Genomic DNA, 19,801 nt, shown 5'->3' on the forward strand with positions numbered 1-19,801 from the left:
GTTCTTGACATGGAAAATATTGTTTCTTGTAGCAAGCACATCAGCCAGAAGAGTCTGCAAACACCAAGCTCTTGTTCACTATCTATCATACATGCAATTCTTCCATAACAAAGTGGTCCTTTGTACTCATCCAAACCTTCTGCCAAAGGTCATCTTAGGTTTTCATATCAATCAATCCATTCTACTGCCTACGTTTCTTTCCAAGACCTAATGTATATGAAGAAAAAAAAGCCTTCATACCTTGGACTGCAAAAGAATCTTAGCATATTACAGGAAACACTCATCCATTTAGTTAATCTTCTCAATCATTTGTGTCATATGACCCTAATAGACCTGATGTGCCAGTTGCCAAGCTTACTTTATCTAATTGAAAAAATGAGTTCATTCAACACTGCTATACCTTAGCAAGATTGCAAATTTCAGACTCTATGAAAGCTTATCAAGTGAGAACTATGGCCTTTTCCATTGCTTTTCTATGAGAAGTGCCTCTCGAAGATATCTGCAAAGCTGCAACCTGGTCATCAGTGAACACTACTATATTGACAACCTATCAACTACTGACAACAAATTCAGACAAGCAGTTTTGCATACCCTGTTCTCACAGTAGTCTATACTCCATGGCGGAGTCCAGGTTGCTTATTAGATATGTGCATTCATTTCAGTTTGTTGTGGAGTTATGCGTGTAACTCTCAGACATTTTAGTACACTCATAATGGATAATATGCATGTACTTTTAATAGCTCGAATTATGTGTACACTATCCTTTTTTTTTTTATATGTGTAGTATTAAGACCCGGAATTACATGTGTAATTCTGAAAAGAATGCACATTCCTATTGTTTATTCAGTAAACACTCCTATGCAGCCTTCAGCTTGGGACTCCCCACATCTAATGGCTATTTCAGCCTGCTTATCGATGGAAAAAGCAAGTTTGCTTACCATAAACAGTGTTTTGTATAGATAGGATGAATTAGCCATGGAATGCCCACCTGCTTCCAGTGAGAGTCAACAGCATAGCAAGAAGTAGCTCTGATATAGATTGAGGAGGCTCACGAGGCAAAGCCTATGCAAGAATTCCCGCACATGTTCAGTAAAGCTCAAAGCTCTATTAGCTTGGATAGACAAGTCCGTTTGGTGCCACTGGATGACATCACCCACATGTAATGGCTAATTCATCTTGCTATGTATGGAAAACGTTTATGGTAAGCAAACTTGCTGTAACTGTAGTGGTCCTGAGAAAAACAAATTCTTTTTAAGTTATAATCCCTTTTATTGAACCGACCTGAGGACCATTCAGGGATGTCATGAACAAGCTTTCAAGACTACATGGATACCAGAATTTCCATTGATATAGACCTTAAGGTTCAGGAATAGCATCATCATCAGATGATGATTCTCATGTTGAAATGTGTACTAGATGAAATCTTTTGTGAGAAAGACCTTCATGTTTTTTAAAATGTATTTTGTGAGCTGGCAATTTCTTCCTTTCCCCTGGGCTTCCAGTTCAATCAAAATTGTCCTTTATTGAGCTACAGTGCCACGAGCCTATGTTCAAAATTACTGAAGGTTTCCCCCCTTTTTTATAAACCCCCACTTAGCCCAACCATTGCTGTAATGGTCCTTGGCTAGGGGCCACAGGCTACAGCTCCCTCGAGATCTGGTGAGTGTGAACCTTGAGTCTGGCCAGTAGTTGTCTCCATTCAGTGATGGCTAAGACTCTCCCTTCCCACTACAGGAGCCATAGGCACTGCCTCTACAGCATCCCCAGCTCTGGCTAACCCAGTGAGCAGAAGATATGACCTGGCAATCAAGCCCTGGTGCTATGCATGGCAGTGCTCACCACTGCCACTGGGCTGGCCCCTGATTTCTTTCTAACAGAGGAAAAATATCAGTTAACCATATGTAGGATTTACAATAAATTATCACCATCCTTTATTTTTTTTCATGCTTTTCCAACCAAAGAGTTCAAAGTGTGTTAGAGCAGATTAAGATACAAAGTTAACTAGTTACCTGCAGTACAATTAAAAATGAAATTATCTATGGAATAATTAGCACACATAACCCATACAAGAAATATTTTTTAAATTTAATTTATTTTGAACAGTTCATTATAAGAATTATTCTTATAATTAATAATTTGACTTAAAGTACATGCTATGTCTTTACCTGTTCTAATATGTGCTAGAGAGGAGAAACAGCCCTACATATGGCTGCCAGAGCTGGCCAGGCAGAAATCGTTCGTTACCTGGTACAAAATGGAGCACAGGTAGAAGCTAAAGCAAAGGTAAAATATTCACTTTGCATTTATTAACCATATTTGAAGTTATGCTATATTTCACTGTTTCTGTGCAACAAGTCTGAAATACTTTAAAAATGAAGGCTTGATGGATGAGCCCTGTGGCTCACACTGCAGTGCTAAGCATTATAGCCAGCAGACTCATGTTTGAGCTTTCTGCCCGATGGGGCTGAATGGTGTTGGGCATGCTGCTGAGGTGACAAGCTTGAGTTCGAGGTGGGAGGAAAGATGGCTGCCACTCTAAAGGCATCCCCTGCTGACCACAGAGCAGGTAGTGAGGGCCAGTTTCAGAAGAAGCTTCCCTTCGGGTCTCCAAGGCAGTGGGAGTTCTCTGGATCACCTGGGTGTGCTGTCTGGGTTTGGGATTAAATAGGTGGTAGGGGCAGAAATAATCCCTCCCTCACAAAGAAACAGGAATGTAGCTCAAATGTTTTAGTAACCTTTGGGCTGAGCAAAATGAAACTGTTTTAACATCAGTATAGTATTTAAATGGCCAGCAGTTAGAGCAAAACATATCTGTTAAAATAGATGCCTACTTTTTCTAGTTTCTGTTAGTTTCTGAAAGCTTCTCCCAATGTAATAGATTTAAGTAAATATCAAAGCAGAAAATCCATACAGCATTCATTGATAAAGGTAGATGATTAAAGTACTGTTTCAGATTGTGCAGCATGTATAAACTGAAAAGGTTTTGAGCAGAATAGTATCCAGCAGGAGAAATATGCCTACATATTTGCTAATATTTACCAGTTACCGAGTTAGCGTTGAGGATTAGGAGGTTCGGATATCTGAGATTCAATACTTTTTAAATCTGGCTGGCTGCCACCCTGGGCAAGTCCCTTGCTAACTTTCTGTGACCTACAGTGCCTCATCTTACCCAACAGGAGCAGAATAAAAATTCACTTCGCTCCTTACACCCTCTTCTCTCTTTCTTGCAGAATATGTCATTACCCCAGACCTTAAAAAGTTTGCCTTAAGTTTTATTTACCCTAGTGGTGACTGCATGTATAAGGTTATATGATTGAAAAACATCTTTCAGCATTTTATGATGGGTACTATTTAAATACAAATTACTATTATTTATTATTAGTTTGCATTAGTTTCAGACTTTGAGGTTGATGTGCCAACTTGCGGAATTTCCCATGGGTTAGCGGTTTAATTCATGTACAAGATTTCTACCCAAGCAAATGAGCTGGGTAGAAAATTTGCACATGAACTTGAGCTTCTGGAACAGAGGTGTAGTTATTTTTTTTTTTTGCAAAAACACTTTCATGTGCCGGTTTTAAAAAAATTCATAAATAATGAGCTGCAGGACCATAGCATCAAAGAAATCAAACCATTTAAGACTGCTTTAAAAAGACACCTTTTAAAAACACAGAAGCCTTTGGATCAGTCAATTAATTAGCTAGAGTATTTGCACTATGATTGTTGATTGAAATGTGGCAGGTAAGTTAATGTTTTTATATTGTTAAGCTTAACTTTATATTTTTATACAATTATATATGTTCTCTTTGTATTCTGCCCCAAACTACAGGAAGAGCGTGGGCTAGGAATCCCTGAAATAAATAAATAAAAATAAATATTTTTACATCACAGCAGCTTATTATAGATGAATTTAGATAATCATTGCATAGAGCAGACTATGAGTGAAAGTTTACTTCTGAGACCAGCCTAAAGTTGCCAAATCTTTCAAAGAAGAGAGTGTGTGAATGAAAAAACACACAAAATGTTAATTATCTTTGCATTTTTGCACATTTATGGGCGTTTTGCTCATTTTTTCATGCAATCACCCTGTCTGAGAATAAATATCTCAATTTAGTACATTGGCTTCTAAAAATACTGTATAAATGTTTTTTTTAAATGCCATTAGTCTTGCTTTCACTTTTCAGAGCAACATAATCCTTGTTCTTTGTTTAGGATGACCAAACACCAATGCATATTGCTGCTCGTCTAGGAAAAGCTGACATAGTCCAGCATCTTTTACAGCAGGGGGCATCTCCGGATTCAGCCACCACTTCTGGCTATACTCCGCTGCATCTCTCTGCTCGAGAGGGCCATGAGGATGTGGCTTCCGTTCTTTTGGACCATGGGGCATCTTTAGCTATTGTTACAAAGGTGAGGGGGTTTCCGAAAGCTTGAAGAACTGCTGTCTTTTTTTTTTTTTTTAGGATAAGCAAACAACAACGTACCTTACAACACTATGGGCTTTACCTTCTCATGAGATTTTCCTGTAGATAGGAAGTGGGGAAAATTACCTAATAAAGGAGCCTATCTGGGTGCAAAAGTTGCGCGTGAGCAAAACTGAACAGTGCATTAGCTTCTTTAAGGGTTGTGATATGCTACAATATAGACACACTTTTGTGCTTTATCTTGTTTAGTGTCTGCTTCTTCTTTGGCCTGGGGCATGCAATACCCACTTTCTAGTTGCACCATAAGGAAAGTCACATGTTTTGTTGCCACTTCGACCAGCCCTGTTTGAAGTATTTGCTGTAGAAAGTTCTTTCTTCAGCACGGTTTTTAAATTCTTTTACTTAGGAGTCAAGAGACATGTTTCATAATTTAAAAGACATTATTTAGATAAGAATTCTGGAAGGAATTATTGAATATTTCTTCCTGAAGAGTTGTCAGAGCTGATAGATCTGTTCCTCACGGCCAGCAAGTATTGAACTGTTCAGTTCACGTATTGATAATAGTTAGGCTCCTCATTTCTTAGATCATTTTGAGCTACATTTGTTAACTCTTTTTTCCCAGCTGACATGGCCGATGTAATAAGGCGCTCAAGCTGCCGCGGGTTTATGTGTGCGTTTTCCCACGCAAAGCCCTATACAGGGATGTAATAGGGTTTTGTGCGTGGGAAGAAAGTGCGTACGAATGCGCTTACAGACCTGCAGATTTTCCTGCGTGAATGCATGCTAACGGCTTGCAAAGGAGGTGATTAGCTAATCATAGGCAGTGCAGAGAGCCGCACTGATGCTAGTGCGGGTTTTTTAATGCAGGTTTTTTACCGCCATGATCAGGGCACGAATTAAGTGTCACGCCAACTCGGGGGGGGCCTATGTCTGTATCCGAGCATCCTGAAAACCACCTAGCTGAGCGCCTATCTCTGCATCCAAGTGGCCAGCATTGCTAGGTGCTTTTCTGGGCGTCGGAACGGCCGGCTTAGGTAGGTGCATCCCTAGGCACTTTTCTTAACTTCTGAGCGGCCAGATTTGCAACCAGCTGAGCACCTAGTTCAGCACCCGAGCGCCCAGATACACAGCCAGAAGAGCACCAGCTCAGTGCCTGAGCAGCAAGATTAGCTAGGAGCCTTTCTGGGCGCCCGATCATTTAGATATTTCTGCCACGAGCAGCCTGATAAGCACCTAGCTGAGTGCCTATCTTAGCTTCAGAGTGGCCAACTTAGCATCTGAAGTAGGCGCTTCCCTGGGAGGACAGAAAAACGGCCAGAAGAGCGGCAAGATTGTTGTGAATTAGCATCCATGAAAATATTTGCTATGTTTCCTGCAGCACTGTTGTTTGAAATATTAAAAATACTTTCAAAGGTCATACTTTCACTTAATAGGGGGACCCATTTCCTCGCTCGCTTTTATGCATGGATTATCGGCATGGGTTTTGAGCGCGGATGCGGCCGCTTATTGCATAGGCCCTTACCACGCTTAGGTGCGCGCATTTTTCCGTATGTGCGTAGATTTCTGTGTGCAAATCGTTGGCATAATTTTTTTTTTTTTTTTACATCCCTCGGAAGCGGCAGATCAGCCACACACAGTGATCAAAACCCACGCTCATAATGAGCCCCTGTTTTGCCACAGGTCTTATTACATCAGCCCCATAGAATGGGAGTAATCCCAAAGAGGATAATTTTCAAAATATTTTCCCCAAGTAACTAAGCAGCTGCCGGGTAAACCAAGGGCAGAAATTTGCTGTGTCCACCCCCCCCCCCCCCCCCTCCGTTGTGGGTAAAAGCACCCGCTCTGTTTCACATGCTGCAAAAGAGCCGGGCCAGAGATGGAGAGAGGGTGGAGCTGACTGACACACACAGTTTTTTTATTTTTAAATACCTGCACATTGCTTACGGTGCAGACTGTGTACCTGCTGCAAAGTTGATGCAAACGCCGCAGATACTAATGCTCCCATGGTGCCAGTCAGCCTGCAGTTTTCAAAGGGAAACTCCACAGAAAGTTTCCCTTTAAAAATGTGCTTGCAGGCACTGTGGATACTAAGTACCTGCGGACCTGGAAGCACACCACAAGTTTTCAAAATTGCCCTATTAATAAAGAAGGCTTTTTTTTTTCATGAGAAATCTGATTCTTCTTGTCAAGTCAGTTATATATCTGTATTTCACATCATATATATGTTTATTAAGTTGTTCCAGTGTTATCAAATGTATTTATTTATTTATTTAACATTTTTCTATACCGAACTTCATGACAAGCTTCATATCAGGCCGGTTTACATCAAACTTAGGGATTAACTGAACATTACCATATAACAGGAAGGCCGAAACGCAGTTACAAATAACAGGGAGAATGAACTTGGGGGCTAGAGTATCCAGGAAATAAAGGACAGAAAAAACTGGAGAATGAGAACGTATGAATATACAGTGGCTGGGTCGGTCATTTGTTGACCGACCCAGCCACTGTATATTCATACGTTGTATATTCAACTTAATACAAATTGTATTAAGTTGTTATCTTGTAAACCGGAGTGAAGGCAATCCGCTATACTTCGGTATATAAAAGCCTCAAAATAAATAAATAAATATACATTTTGCATTACTGTTTTACAGAAAGGATTTACTCCTCTGCACGTGGCTGCAAAATATGGAAAACTTGAAGTAGCTAATCTGCTGCTTCAGAAACAGGCATCTCCAGATGCTGCTGGGAAGGTAGGAGAAGCAAGATAATCCTGACCAGCTCACTAAACAAGAATGCTCAGCACTTCACCGGATATATAGATATCCTTCCTCATCACCTCAGTCCTTCTTTTTCACTGTTCTATCTAATATGCCTTTATTAATTCCTTTACAATCAAGAGATTAGTGGAAAGTGGTGTATGTTACAAAATATAAACAGCACACCTTCTAATGAGAAGCATTTTCCCCAAAGAGCCAGAACCCCAAATTTTCTATCTAATAATTTGTTTAGCATATGTTATAACAATGGTTATTGTTTCTGCATGTGTTTTTAGAGTGGTTTAACTCCACTGCATGTAGCTGCGCACTACGATAATCAGAAAGTGGCACTTCTGCTCTTGGACCAAGGAGCTTCACCTCACGCAGCCGCAAAGGTACAAACCTTAAAATAAGGAGAGGTATCTGGAACAAATAAGGATATGGGCTTTTAAAAGTGTTATTCACCCATTTCTGCAGTTCACTTCCATTTTCTTCACTTTCTTTATTATATAGCACGTTAATCCTACTCATTAATATAAGATGTCTTATGTTTTGTCAACTTTAACGTAAGTTGCATGGAAATAATAGTTTCAGCCCATATTTACAGCCCATCTTTAGAGCATGCTCACCAATCTCTCCCTTGGGATGTGGAAAGAGCAGCACCATGAAACAAGAAGGCACACTATATAGGTCATGGGGATAACTGTGTTGAGAGTAACGGGCCGATACAGTAAAATCGCGAGCTCCCAGTGCGCGCACAGGCCACTCTCCTGTGCATGTGATCCAGTATTTTAATTTATTTAAATTAGGCCCGGCGGTAAAAAGAGGCGCTAGGGACACGGCTGTCAGCGAGTTTGACAGCCGACGCTCAATTTTGCCGGCATCTGTTCTCGAGCTCGCTGACAGCCACGGGTTTGGAAACCGGACGCCGGCAAAATTGAGCGTCCGGTTTTCAACCCGCCAGCCGCGGGCCCATTTTAATTTTTTTTTTTTTTTTTTTTTTTTTTACTTTTTTAAAGTTTTGGGACCTCCGACTTATTATCGCCATGATATTAAGTCGGAGGGTGCACAGAAAAGCAGTAAAAACTGCTTTTCTGTGCACTTTCCCTGTACCTGGAGAAATTAGCGCCTACCTTTGGGTAGGCGCTAATTTCTGAATGTAAAATGTGCGGCTTGGCTGCACATTTTGCTTTCTGAATCACGCATGAATACCTAATAGGGCCATCAACATGCATTTGCATGTTGCTGGCCCTATTAGGTTCGGGGGGTTGGACGCGCATTTTGGACGCGCTATTACCCCTTACTGAATAAGGGGTAAAGCTAGCGCATCCAAAACGCGCATCCAAATGCCAGCTAACAGTACTGTATCGGCCTGTAAAGAAAAAAAGAAAAAAAGCTATAGCTGTCTTAGTTTATCAGGCCACAAATTAGGGGATCAGCCATGTCTGTATGACAAGTGGACCTCATCCATTAGTCTGGAAAGCTGATTAGAAATAGTTGCAATTAACTGGGCATAGACATTGTGAGGGCAATAATCAAAGTGCCTGTGGGGTCTGCAAGCTACTTTTCATTATGGAAACTCCTTATGGGTAAAAGTACCCACAGTGTGATCAGATCATGTACTTTTACCCACAGTGGAGGAAGAAGGGGAGGCAAACATTCCATTTCCACAAGTTAAACATTGTTCTACCCATGAAAATGGCTTTGAATAGTGCCCTCTCCATAAAGAAATATAATATGATGTATGATATGATTATTTATGATGAATGTTAAATTTGCAGTCATGTAAGTAAAGCTACAACTCCCCAGAGACTGGTGAGGTTGGTGGAGCAGATTGGTGGTGGTGGGGTATTGTCTGGAATGGCCATGGAGCCCTAGGAGACTGGATGTTCAGACAACAGCCATAGTAGTATTGGCCGCTATTTAGATTATTACAAAGCTTTGTTGATAGACATGAAAAGGGAGAGGTGCTGGGTGTGAACCAAATAGGAGATCCTATATGCTCATACTCCCAAGACAGAGTACAAAGGATGAAGATGACAAAAACTGTTTTGGTTGAGCGTGATGTCTGAGAATCTAGTATTGCAAAAGGACTTTCAGGAAAGATTTGTCTTTTCTGCGGATGATACCACAGGGGTAGATTTTTAAAAAAAGCGCGTTTGCGTACTTTTGTTTGCGCACCAGGCGCAAACAAAAGTACGCTGGATTTTATAAGATACGCGCGTAGCCGCGCGTATCTTCTAAAATCCTGGATCGGCGCGCGCAAGGCTGCCGATTTTGGGCAGCCGGCACGCGCCGAGCCGCACAGCCTATCTCCGTTCCCTCCGAGGCCGCTCTGAAATCGGAGCGGCCTCGGAGGGAACTTTCTTTCGCCCTCTCCTCACCTTCCCCTCCCTTCCCCTACCTAACCCACCCCCCCGGCCCTATCTAAACCCCCCCCTACCTTTATCCACGGATTTACGCCTCCTGGAGGGAGATGTAAATCCATGCACGCCAGCGGGCTGCTGGCGCTCCGAGACTCGACCCGGGGGCGGTTCCAGAGGGCGCGGCCACGCCCCCGAAACGCCCCAGGCCGAAACCACGCCCCCGGTCCTGCCCCCGAAATGCCGCGTCATCTGGTCCCGCCCCCGACACGCCCCCTTCGAAAAACCCCGGGACCTACGCGCATCCCGGGGCTCTGCGCGCGCCGGCGGCCTATGGAAAATAGGTGCGCCGGCACGCGAGCAGGGCTTTTAAAATCCGCCCGAAAATCTGCAACAAGATAAATCCCCAGAAAGTATGGAAACTATGAGGAGGGATCTAACAAAGCTTGAGGAATGATCTAGATTCTAGCAACTAAGACTGGATACCAGTGGCATAGCCAGAACCGATTTTTTGGGTGGGCACAAGGTTAACATGGGTGGGCTGTAGGCACACAGATCTGAGACCTACTAGTTGTATTCTTATTGATAAATAATGCCATATACTGTACCCAACAATGACTTTCTAAGTAGTTTGCAAGAGCCATTATGCATCATGCATGAAACTTTAAAACCTTTTACCTCAATTACTTCAAGCACTTACCAGCATTAAAAATTCCTTATTAAATCTGTATGTATTTATTTTATATTTATTGCAGTTTATAAATGCACAAGTATATCATGTAAAAAGCAAAGAAAACAAACAGATCCAATCAATCATGTAATAAAATAAAAAATGTATTCTTTTATGAATCCTCTTTCCAGAAAGCCAGAAATCATCATAACTACAATAAAATAGCATTAATCATCAGAACAGGTGCAGAGCAGATCTAGAACAATTCACCTTACAAGCAACATGAAAAAAAAATATTCAAATATTCCTCCACTGCTAAACATTTTGTGAAGTACCACAAACTCCTGCAAAAAAGAGACATTTAGAACCTTGCTATACCATACAGTCACAGCACTGTCTCTCTGGTCTAAAATAACAGTAACCTTATGAAAAAGCAGCAATGTAAATACTACACCAGGCCCTAGAACATTAATACATCACCTATTGGAGTAACAGAATAATCTGGACTACTACAGAGAAACTACATGCCAGCAGAAATATAGCACTTTAATCACACACATACAGGCAAAACAGAGATCGACCCTTATCTAATATAGAAATAAGAGATTACAAATTAGAAACAGAAACATACAGACAAAACCAAATTAGAAAGCCTGAGAAACTAGACTCTGAACAGTGGAATACTGAAGAAAGAGTAAAAATACAAAAATATAAGAAATGCACATTACCAAAGATGCCATATTCCAATTGCTAAAATCTCAAAATATATACATTTTTTACCTTTTTTGTCTGATCTTTGTATTTTTCTATTCAGTTGGTCCCAGTATCTTTTTTCCAACTTTTCCCTTTCTAATTCCTTTTTAGGGTCTCTTCTAGTTCTGTTTTTTCTCCTTCTGTCTTCTTCCCTTCCTCCCTTACACACACACACACACACAGGCTTTCACTCTCACATTCTCAACACAACCACTCACTCTAATATGCTCTAACATATACACACACACAAGCTCTCACTCACACTTTCACCTGCTCTATCATACACACACACACACACACACACAAGCTCTCACTCTCACATCCTCTACCATACGTACACACTCAAGCTCTCACTCTCACATGCTATACCACAAACACAAGCTCTCACTCTCACTCCCTGGCTCCTATTCTCACACACACAGATGCACACCCAGGCTCTAGTTCTCACTCACAGACAGATGCACACTCAGGTTCACAATCTCACCCACATACACATGCCCAGACTCCCATTCCCCCCCCCCCCACACACACACACAGGTTCCCATTCTAATCCACACATACACACCTAGCTCCCATTCTCACCCACACAAACACACACCCAAGCTCCCATTCTAATCCACACACACACACACACACACAGGCTCCTATTCTCATGCCCCCAAACACGTCTTAGTTTATCAGGCCACAAATTAGGGGATCAGCCATGTCTGTATGACAGGTGGACCTCATCCATTAGTCTGGAAAGCTGATTAGAAATAGTTGCAATCAACTGGGCATAGACATTGTGAGGGTAATAATCAAAGTGCCTGTGGGGTCTGCAAGCTACTTTTCATTATGGAAACTCCTTATGGGTAAAAGTACCCACAGTGTGATCAGATCATGTACTTTTACCTACAGTGGAGGAAGAGGGGGAGGCAAACATCCCATTCTCTCCCACATGCACACATTCAAGCTTCCATTCTCATTCACACACGGGGCCTTTTCATTAGGCATAGTCAAACTCCTACTTCCACTGTCATGGGGATGGGATCCCACAATGGCCTTGGAGATGGGATCCTGCGATGGACTTGCTGCTCCAGCCTTCTTCTTCACTGTTGCGGGGTTAGGATCCCACAATGGTCTTGCAGCTCCGGTGTTGGACAGCTCTAGTTGGGTGGGCCTGAAGCCAAAGTGGGTGGGCCATGTTCCACCCTGGCCTACCTGTGGCTATGTGACTGCTGAATACTAAGAAATACATAGTTATGCATTGGGCTGCAAAAGCCCAAGGGAACAGTATTGTCTAGGGGGTGAAATTCTTCTAAGCACATAGGAAGAATGGGATCTAGGGGTAATCATATCTCACAATGTTAAGGTGAGCAAACAGGTGGATAAGGTGACAGCAAAGCCAGAAAGAATCTTGGGTGCATAGAGAGAGAGGAATGGTCATCAGAAAAAATAAGGAGAATATTGCCTCTGTGTAAGTCCCTGGTATGACCTGATTTGGAATATTGTATAGAATTTTGCAGTCCGCACCTTCAAAAGAATATAAACCAGATAGAGTCAGACTAGGGGGTTGTCTTCATTGTAAAGCATATGGGAATAGAATAAATATCTAAATGTATGCCCTGGGGGAAAGGCGGGATAGAAGAGAAAGTATTGATGCACTGGAGGTGAGCCTCTTTCAGAGGAAAGGTAGAAAGGAAGCTCTGGAATGATTATTTAGACAAAGGTTTGGACATTGGATCTTACTGTGGCTTTTCCTATAGTGGATCATTCTATCTTGATAGTTAGATTTAATCTATTGGGATTACAGAAACCTTTATGGATTGGATTTGATCTTTTTTGAAAATAGCAATAAATGCTGGTTGGGTCTTTGCTATCAACCGTACATCAAATCTCCTCACTGTTGTCGCCAGTGCTTTTTAATATTTATCTGCAGCCTCTGACAAAAATGATTAGAGAGCTTAGCCTGGAGGCTTCTATTTATCTGATGATATACTAATTTTTCCACCATTGGTCATCAGAGAAAAGAGGCAGTGGAGAAGTTGAATCAAAGGCTGGAACCCATTCTTACCTGGTTGTGGATAAATAAACTTAAAATCAATCCCTCCAAGCAGAACTGTTGTGGGTGAGAATACTATCTTCCGTGAATGTAATGCCAATAGTTAAGCTGAGTTTTGTTGATATGCTACTTTCAGAAGATGTTCATCTGTTGGGCATGTGTATTGATTCATTTCTGAATCTAGAAGCTCGGGTAGTTTCCATTATTTGATGTAGTCATTTTGTTTTGTGTAAGCTGAGATATATTAAAAGTTGTCTAGCAGAAGAGAATTTCAGAATGATCATACAAGCTTTAGTTCTGTCTAAAATAGATTATGCATTGCCCTGCATGTAGGGCTCCCCAAGAAACTGACTCGGTGCATTTAAGTTGTTCAACATTTTGCTGCGTGCCTAATCATGGGTGTAAATCGGAGTGAGCATATTATTCCAATACTAATGACCTTGCATTGGTTACCCATTTTATCATGAGCCCATTTTAAAGTGTTAATTCTAGTTTTCAAAACTTTTCATGGCCTTGCTCCTCTTTGAATGATTGACTCCATACGAATCTTTAAGGGCAATCAACTCAACTCAAATTACCATCTGTAAAATGTGCCAACAGAATACATAAAATAGAACTTTTTTTCTTCGTGGACCTAAATTGTGGAATGATCTAACCAAGGAAGTAAGAGTAATAACCAATTTGCTTGCATTTCACAAGGCTGTTAAATCAATTCTATTGAAAGCAAAGTTCAGAGTATAGGAAGCCAAGAATAATGGTGAATCTCAGGATTTGGTTGGGTTGGGTCAGTTTAGGAGATACGAGGTGAGGGTGGCTGAAGTGTGGTAGAATGTGGATGGTGAGGAAAATATGTGGGGGGAGTTAATTGAGGAAGAAGGGGTTATTGCTTTGATTTTTGTTAGTTGTTTTTCTGCTTTATTGATTTTTGTAGTCCACTCAGAATGAAGTGGTATAAAGTGATATCTTATGAAATTTGTCTATCAATGTTTTCTTCATTACATCTATGGACATAATATGATTACAGCAGAATCTGAACATAAGCCGCTGATGGCAATCTTCACAAAGGCCACCTTATCTACTTCCAAGCATCTTCAGAGCATCTACATGTTATGGTTTTGAGGTGTTTGAGTGGATTCTTGATCACTGTGGAGATGACCATGCCCACGGGGAGGAGCCCCATGAGGGACCACAGTACTAGGCTAGACTTGAGACACGCAAACACAGATATTGTCTTTTATTATACAGCTGAGATGTACCACCAGAGGTGGCAGTAGTGAGGTGATCCAGAGGTAGCAGTCCAGGGACACAGAGATAGTACAGGGAGATCCAGTTGCAGGTTCCCAGTGCAGCAGAGCAGTAGATGAGACAGACTGACAATGTTAGATTACTCACTAGATGGTAGCTCTATAGGTGGAAATCCCAGCAGGCAGAAGTAGTTGTATACAGGCACCGAGCCAGGGAGAGAAGGCCCTCGAGGAGCGAGTACCTGATCCCAGATAGGCACCTGAAAGAAAGCAAAGGGCTCCCGAGGAGCCGGTACCCAGGTTAGAGAAATACCCCGAAGGGCAGAGAGAGCTTCCAGCAGCAGCAAGGAAGCGACAGAGTAGCTCAGACCGGAGGCTTTCCATCCATTCATGGTTCTTGCTAACTCGAATAGCTAGCAAATAAGGGCAGGCTAATTACCCAGATGGTGTGACGTCACTTGAGGGGGACGCCCCCGAGGTTCCCGCCATGACGTGGATAAAGACATGGGTGGTGTGCGCGCGTGCACCCTAGGAGGCCCTTAGGAGAACATGGTGTGAGGCTTTGCCATAGCCGTTCCAGGGACGCCGGAGAGAGCGGCATGCAGACGCGCCGGTGGCCATCTTCCCAAGGCTAGCAGGGAGAGCAATGAGAAAGGAGAGGCACAAAGGTCGAAGTAGTCTGAGACAGACAGACGCAACACTACATTGTAGCCATACAACCTTGATGTTGTTTATAAGCAAGTCCTGAGATGTATATTGGTGATACACTTAGCAGAGTTACAGCAGAACAGTATCAGCAGTCCAGTGCAGGGCCTGAACATCTCAGGGTTTGCTGGGTGCAACAGGAACAAACTGACATTTCACAAAATTATCAGGCAGATTATCTGAATGTCAATGACTAGAGTGCATCACTGTGGGAAATGAGACATTGCAGGCATTTAGGTCTGTGGTCATCAATGGATGGACAGAAAATGAGGAAGTACCAGCTACCATAAAGGAATATTAGTTATTCAAGGACGAAAGCATACAAAATGGCATTCTATCTGCAGGAGCAAAGGTCATTATACCCAAATTGCTGCAAGCAGAGTTGCTAACATACATACATTCCAACTACATTGGCAGGGAGGCATGTGATACCCTGTATGGCCTAAAAAGCAAAGTGAGATCAAAGACTTTTATCAGCAATTTTTTAATTTGCAACAAATATGAGCACAAGCAGAAGAAGGAAACTATGATGTCGCATTACACATCAATGTGGTTTCACAGATTGTCAACATGGATTTATTCAGCTGTGCTGGGAAAGAGTTTCTGTTGATAGTTCGTCACTTTTCAGACCTAGGAATTTGAATTACTCCTGTACATATATGTGGAAGCCATGATCAAATGTTGCAAGATATGGTTCGCACATTATATTCAATCAGATCTGGTGATTTTTGGATAATGGACCTGAATTGTGTGCATGTAATTTAAATGGTTTGCGACTGATTGGAAGTTTGAGTATGACACTGCATCACTGTGGCTGCCTACAAGCTAATGCAAAGCTGACTCAGCTGTGAAGATAGGGAAAAAACTGTTCAAGAAGGCAAAAAGGGATGGCAAAGATCTGTGAAAAGCTATACTCCATTGGAGAAACACACCAATGGAAGGCATGGGTAACAGTCCGGCACAACGCCTGATGTCAAGGAGATTGAAGACACCATTGCCAATAGTCAGTAAACTACTTGAGCAACTTGCGATTCAAAGTTTATCGGAAAAACTGCAACACACGAGATAATTCTTTCAGTTAAGCTTTGATCAGCTAGAGATTTGCCTGACTTTAATATTGGTGAGCCAATCTACATAAAATCATTACCAGGAGATGGAATGAGCTGTTGGAGGCCAGGTATTTGATGCAAAAGGTCACACCCTGCTCATATCTGGTGAACAGTGAAGGAAGTCTCTGTCACCGTAATCATGTGGATCTGCAAGTGGCTGAGAAGCCAGCTTCCCAAGGCTGCTGTGGTCAGTACACATACGGCTCAACTGAAGGGCCAAGCACATATCCAAGTATGGAGAGTAGAAGATCAGTGCGGAATTGTATTGATGGGAACCTTGAGCAAGCAAGTACAATTGTTAAACATTTGAGGCCAAGCATAATGATGCCAAACTTCTAAAAGGTTGGATAACAGCCCACTGATGCCAGAGAGAGATCAGCAGCTGCATGCACAGAAAAGTCCCATTTATACTCACTGTGGTCTATACTCAAAGCCTCCTAAGAGATTTAGAGGATAACTCTCAAACAAATAGCGTGGCAGTATAGATGTGTGTATATGGCTGCAAGCAGATTTACACTAATATTTTATAACTCTCACGTATAATATACATGTTTTATAAAATAAGTGTATCTCTGCCATGCAACATACATGTGTATATACGTGCAAATATATGCAATGCTTCTAGATTACCCCTTCTAGACTACATATATGTGCGCACAAAAGTTAAAATATGCATGTGTTTTTTAATGTATAAAATATGGAATACATGAGTAGAGGCTACATATTGGCATATATGCAAATTTTTAGGCAGGTAATATTTTGAAAACTCAACCCTTAATCTGTAGGACATATAGGGGTAGATTTTTAAAAAATACGCACGCACACACATGGACTCACGATTTTATAACGTGTGTGCGCTGGCCGGGGCCCTTTTAAAATGCGCACGGCGCTCACAAGGCCCATTTTTTCAACACATGGGCCATTTAAAATCAGGCCGATAATGAACAAATAAAGAAAACGGAGATGTTACAAATGTTAATTTTTAGATTGATGTCACCTTGTGGCTCATTGTTATATTTCACTGCTTTCCATTTCCTGTCTCAGTTGTTACTTTAACCTTGTGAATTGATTGCTGGGTAATACAATATGGCACCCATTCATTAGCAGCTTTCAGTTGTCTTTATTTCTATATGTGAAACAAGAAGTCAGATTACTCTTCTCAATTTGATTAACAGGTGTAAAAGCATGCACGCATGCTTGATGAAGTATGTGCATACTCCCACTTAAAACTGGGTTTGATGAACTTAAATGGGCTTTTGAAAATTGATATATATGCTATTGCATTGTCAATAGGTTTTAATAGTGTAAGTGCACTTTAAGCATGTAAATGGGCTTTTGAAAATTGCTACATTATATGGTAATTTTACATGTATAAATCCTTTTGAAAATTACCCCTAAGTGCATACTTCTGCCCTTTTGAAAATTTGCTTACTGCACACAAAAGCTATTTACACATGTGCATGCCTTTTTTATACAGACAACTCCTGTAAAATCTTTGAAAATTCACCCTTAAATTGCAATTTGTATATCTGTCATGATTTGTATATTAAGGAAGAAAAATACATTTTAACCTTTCAATAGAAGTAGCAAATGGGACTGAATCATTATGTAATCCTTATTTTTAGTTTGTTGATTTAAGTGTCAGCAAGTTATTTTCATATACACATATTTGAAGATTTTTCCATTCTTCACATGGGTGTGGTTGTGTCTGTGTATGTTTTTGTGAGAGAAGAAAGCTATGAATGTGCAGATGTGAGGGAGAGAGGGAGGGAGGTTTCTATATCTGTGTGCTTGTGTGTAAATATGTGTGTATTTAAGTGAATAGATTCCACATATCACAAGGGGTAAAGTGCTCTATAGTGATATCAGTCCAGGAGCTAAGCCAGGATAGCCATGCCACTCCTCTTATTACACACACACACACACACACACACACATCCATATACATGATATTCATTTGAAATTTACACATTATTTTTAATGCAAAAACTCCCAAAAGTGTTACTGACTTATGATGGTTTATTAAATGAGTTAAACTGGGTTAAATTCTTTTAGTTTTGACACATCATTTACAGGGTAATTTTCAAAGCCATTTCCATGAGTAAAACAGTCCTCTACCTGCAGAAAAATTGCCCACCCGATATTCAATAAAAGTACGTTCAAAGGGCCTATATGCACACGCTTTTACCAGCAGTGTGAAAAGGCCAGGTTCGGAATTACTCAAATAATTTTGCATTTTAAAGAAGAGGTGCATAATTTTTCTGAAAAAGTTATGTGCACACATTTGCCAGTGTAAATGCATGCGAGTAATTTTGGTGAAATAATTTACAAAAACAGCTATGTAAAGTCTGCGGGCAAACATTACAAAATTACTCTTTTAAGTAGGAAAATCTTTGTGGAACATCATATTTTGTAAATGTAAAATCTTTTTTTTTAAATGGCAACTAACAAAGTTAAATGTGTACAGCAAACATAATTTACAGGCAAGATTATAGAAACTATAAAGCACAGAATAAAAATCCTTACTATTTGTTTTAGGTCACACAGAGATTTTAATGATTGATATAAAGTTTAACAAAAAGAAATGCTGTGTCGACAACAATGAAAGAAACTGGAGTGCAGCCATCTTAGTTGGCAAGAGCCAGTTTCCATTGCAAGTGAAGTCACATAGCTTAGTAAAGGAGGCATGTGTGTGAATGTCAGAAACACATATTAAAGCATTTTTTCCCATCTTGCTTCTATGGGAAAAATGCTAACGGGGGGGATTTTAAATCCCCAGCGCGCGGAAATCCCAGGAGATACGCACGTGGTTGGGCTACGCGTGCACCGAGCGCATTTTCAAAACAGCCCAGCTACGTGCGGAATGCTGGGCTTTTAAAAAGGAACGGGACAGGGAGAGGAGGGGGTAGGGCGAGAGACGGCCGGGACAGCACCATTTTGCGCTGTCCCAGTGAAGCTGGCGCGTGGAACTTACTTCAACCATTCAGATGAAGTAAGTTCTACAACAACAAAAACATAGGTTAGTTAGGGTGGGTTTAGGGGTCGGGGTGAAGAGGGGAAAATGGAGGAAGGAGCAGACTGGGAGGAACTGGGCAAAAGGCCCTATCGTGTTGCCACGTATTTTTATAAAATCCCCCACACTTGCACATGCAAGTCAGCACCGTGCACACGCGTGCGCCGATATAAAATCATGCGCGCATGTGCGCACGGGTAGCCGATTTTATATCATGCGCGCCCCACATGAAAAATGCGCGCCACATTAAAAATTTACCCTTTAGTATATAGACTCCACAGTAAGTGAGGACACTGGACATACTAAGGACTCTTTCTTTAAAAGTGAGTAGAAAATGTACTGCTTTTCATGCTTCATTTTTCAGTGAGCAGTTTCTAAAATAATGACACTAGTGAAACTGTACACAGAACAAAAATTAAGTGCTCACGTCAATCAGTCACTCTTTTGCTTGTTTTTGAAATCAGAATCCTATTCATTTTATGCAGTACCTGAGATAAAAAAAAAAGCTTGCAATTGTGGAAATGGGTGAATATATTGTGGTTCCTGCTTGGAAAGGTAGTAGTCTTCAAAACTGAGAAATAGTCATATTGTGTAAAGGCTTCCTCTCTTTACTTCTGTAAGTTAAAGAAATGAATGCTTATGTACAGGAATACTAGGTCTGTGCCTACTGTGGCAAAATTCTGGGGGCAGCAAACATCCCGCAGCCCCGTCCTAACATCC

General features: G+C 41.2%; 1 protein-coding gene across 2 annotated transcripts in view; it reads left to right on the forward strand.

Annotated features, from left to right (window-relative positions):
• The window catches only part of ANK3 (ankyrin 3), a 1,160,209-nt gene that overhangs the window by 807,631 nt on the left and 332,777 nt on the right, over positions 1 to 19,801 (forward strand). For both annotated transcript variants that reach the window (XM_029609754.1, XM_029609755.1), the window contains 4 exons: positions 2,185 to 2,283; positions 4,210 to 4,407; positions 7,079 to 7,177; positions 7,480 to 7,578. In XM_029609754.1, the coding sequence (XP_029465614.1) occupies positions 2,185 to 2,283; positions 4,210 to 4,407; positions 7,079 to 7,177; positions 7,480 to 7,578 (495 nt within the window). The remainder of the gene's footprint in view (positions 1 to 2,184; positions 2,284 to 4,209; positions 4,408 to 7,078; positions 7,178 to 7,479; positions 7,579 to 19,801) is intronic.

This window comes from Rhinatrema bivittatum, chromosome 7, assembly GCF_901001135.1.
Source record: "Rhinatrema bivittatum chromosome 7, aRhiBiv1.1, whole genome shotgun sequence".
Taxonomy (NCBI): domain Eukaryota; kingdom Metazoa; phylum Chordata; class Amphibia; order Gymnophiona; family Rhinatrematidae; genus Rhinatrema; species Rhinatrema bivittatum.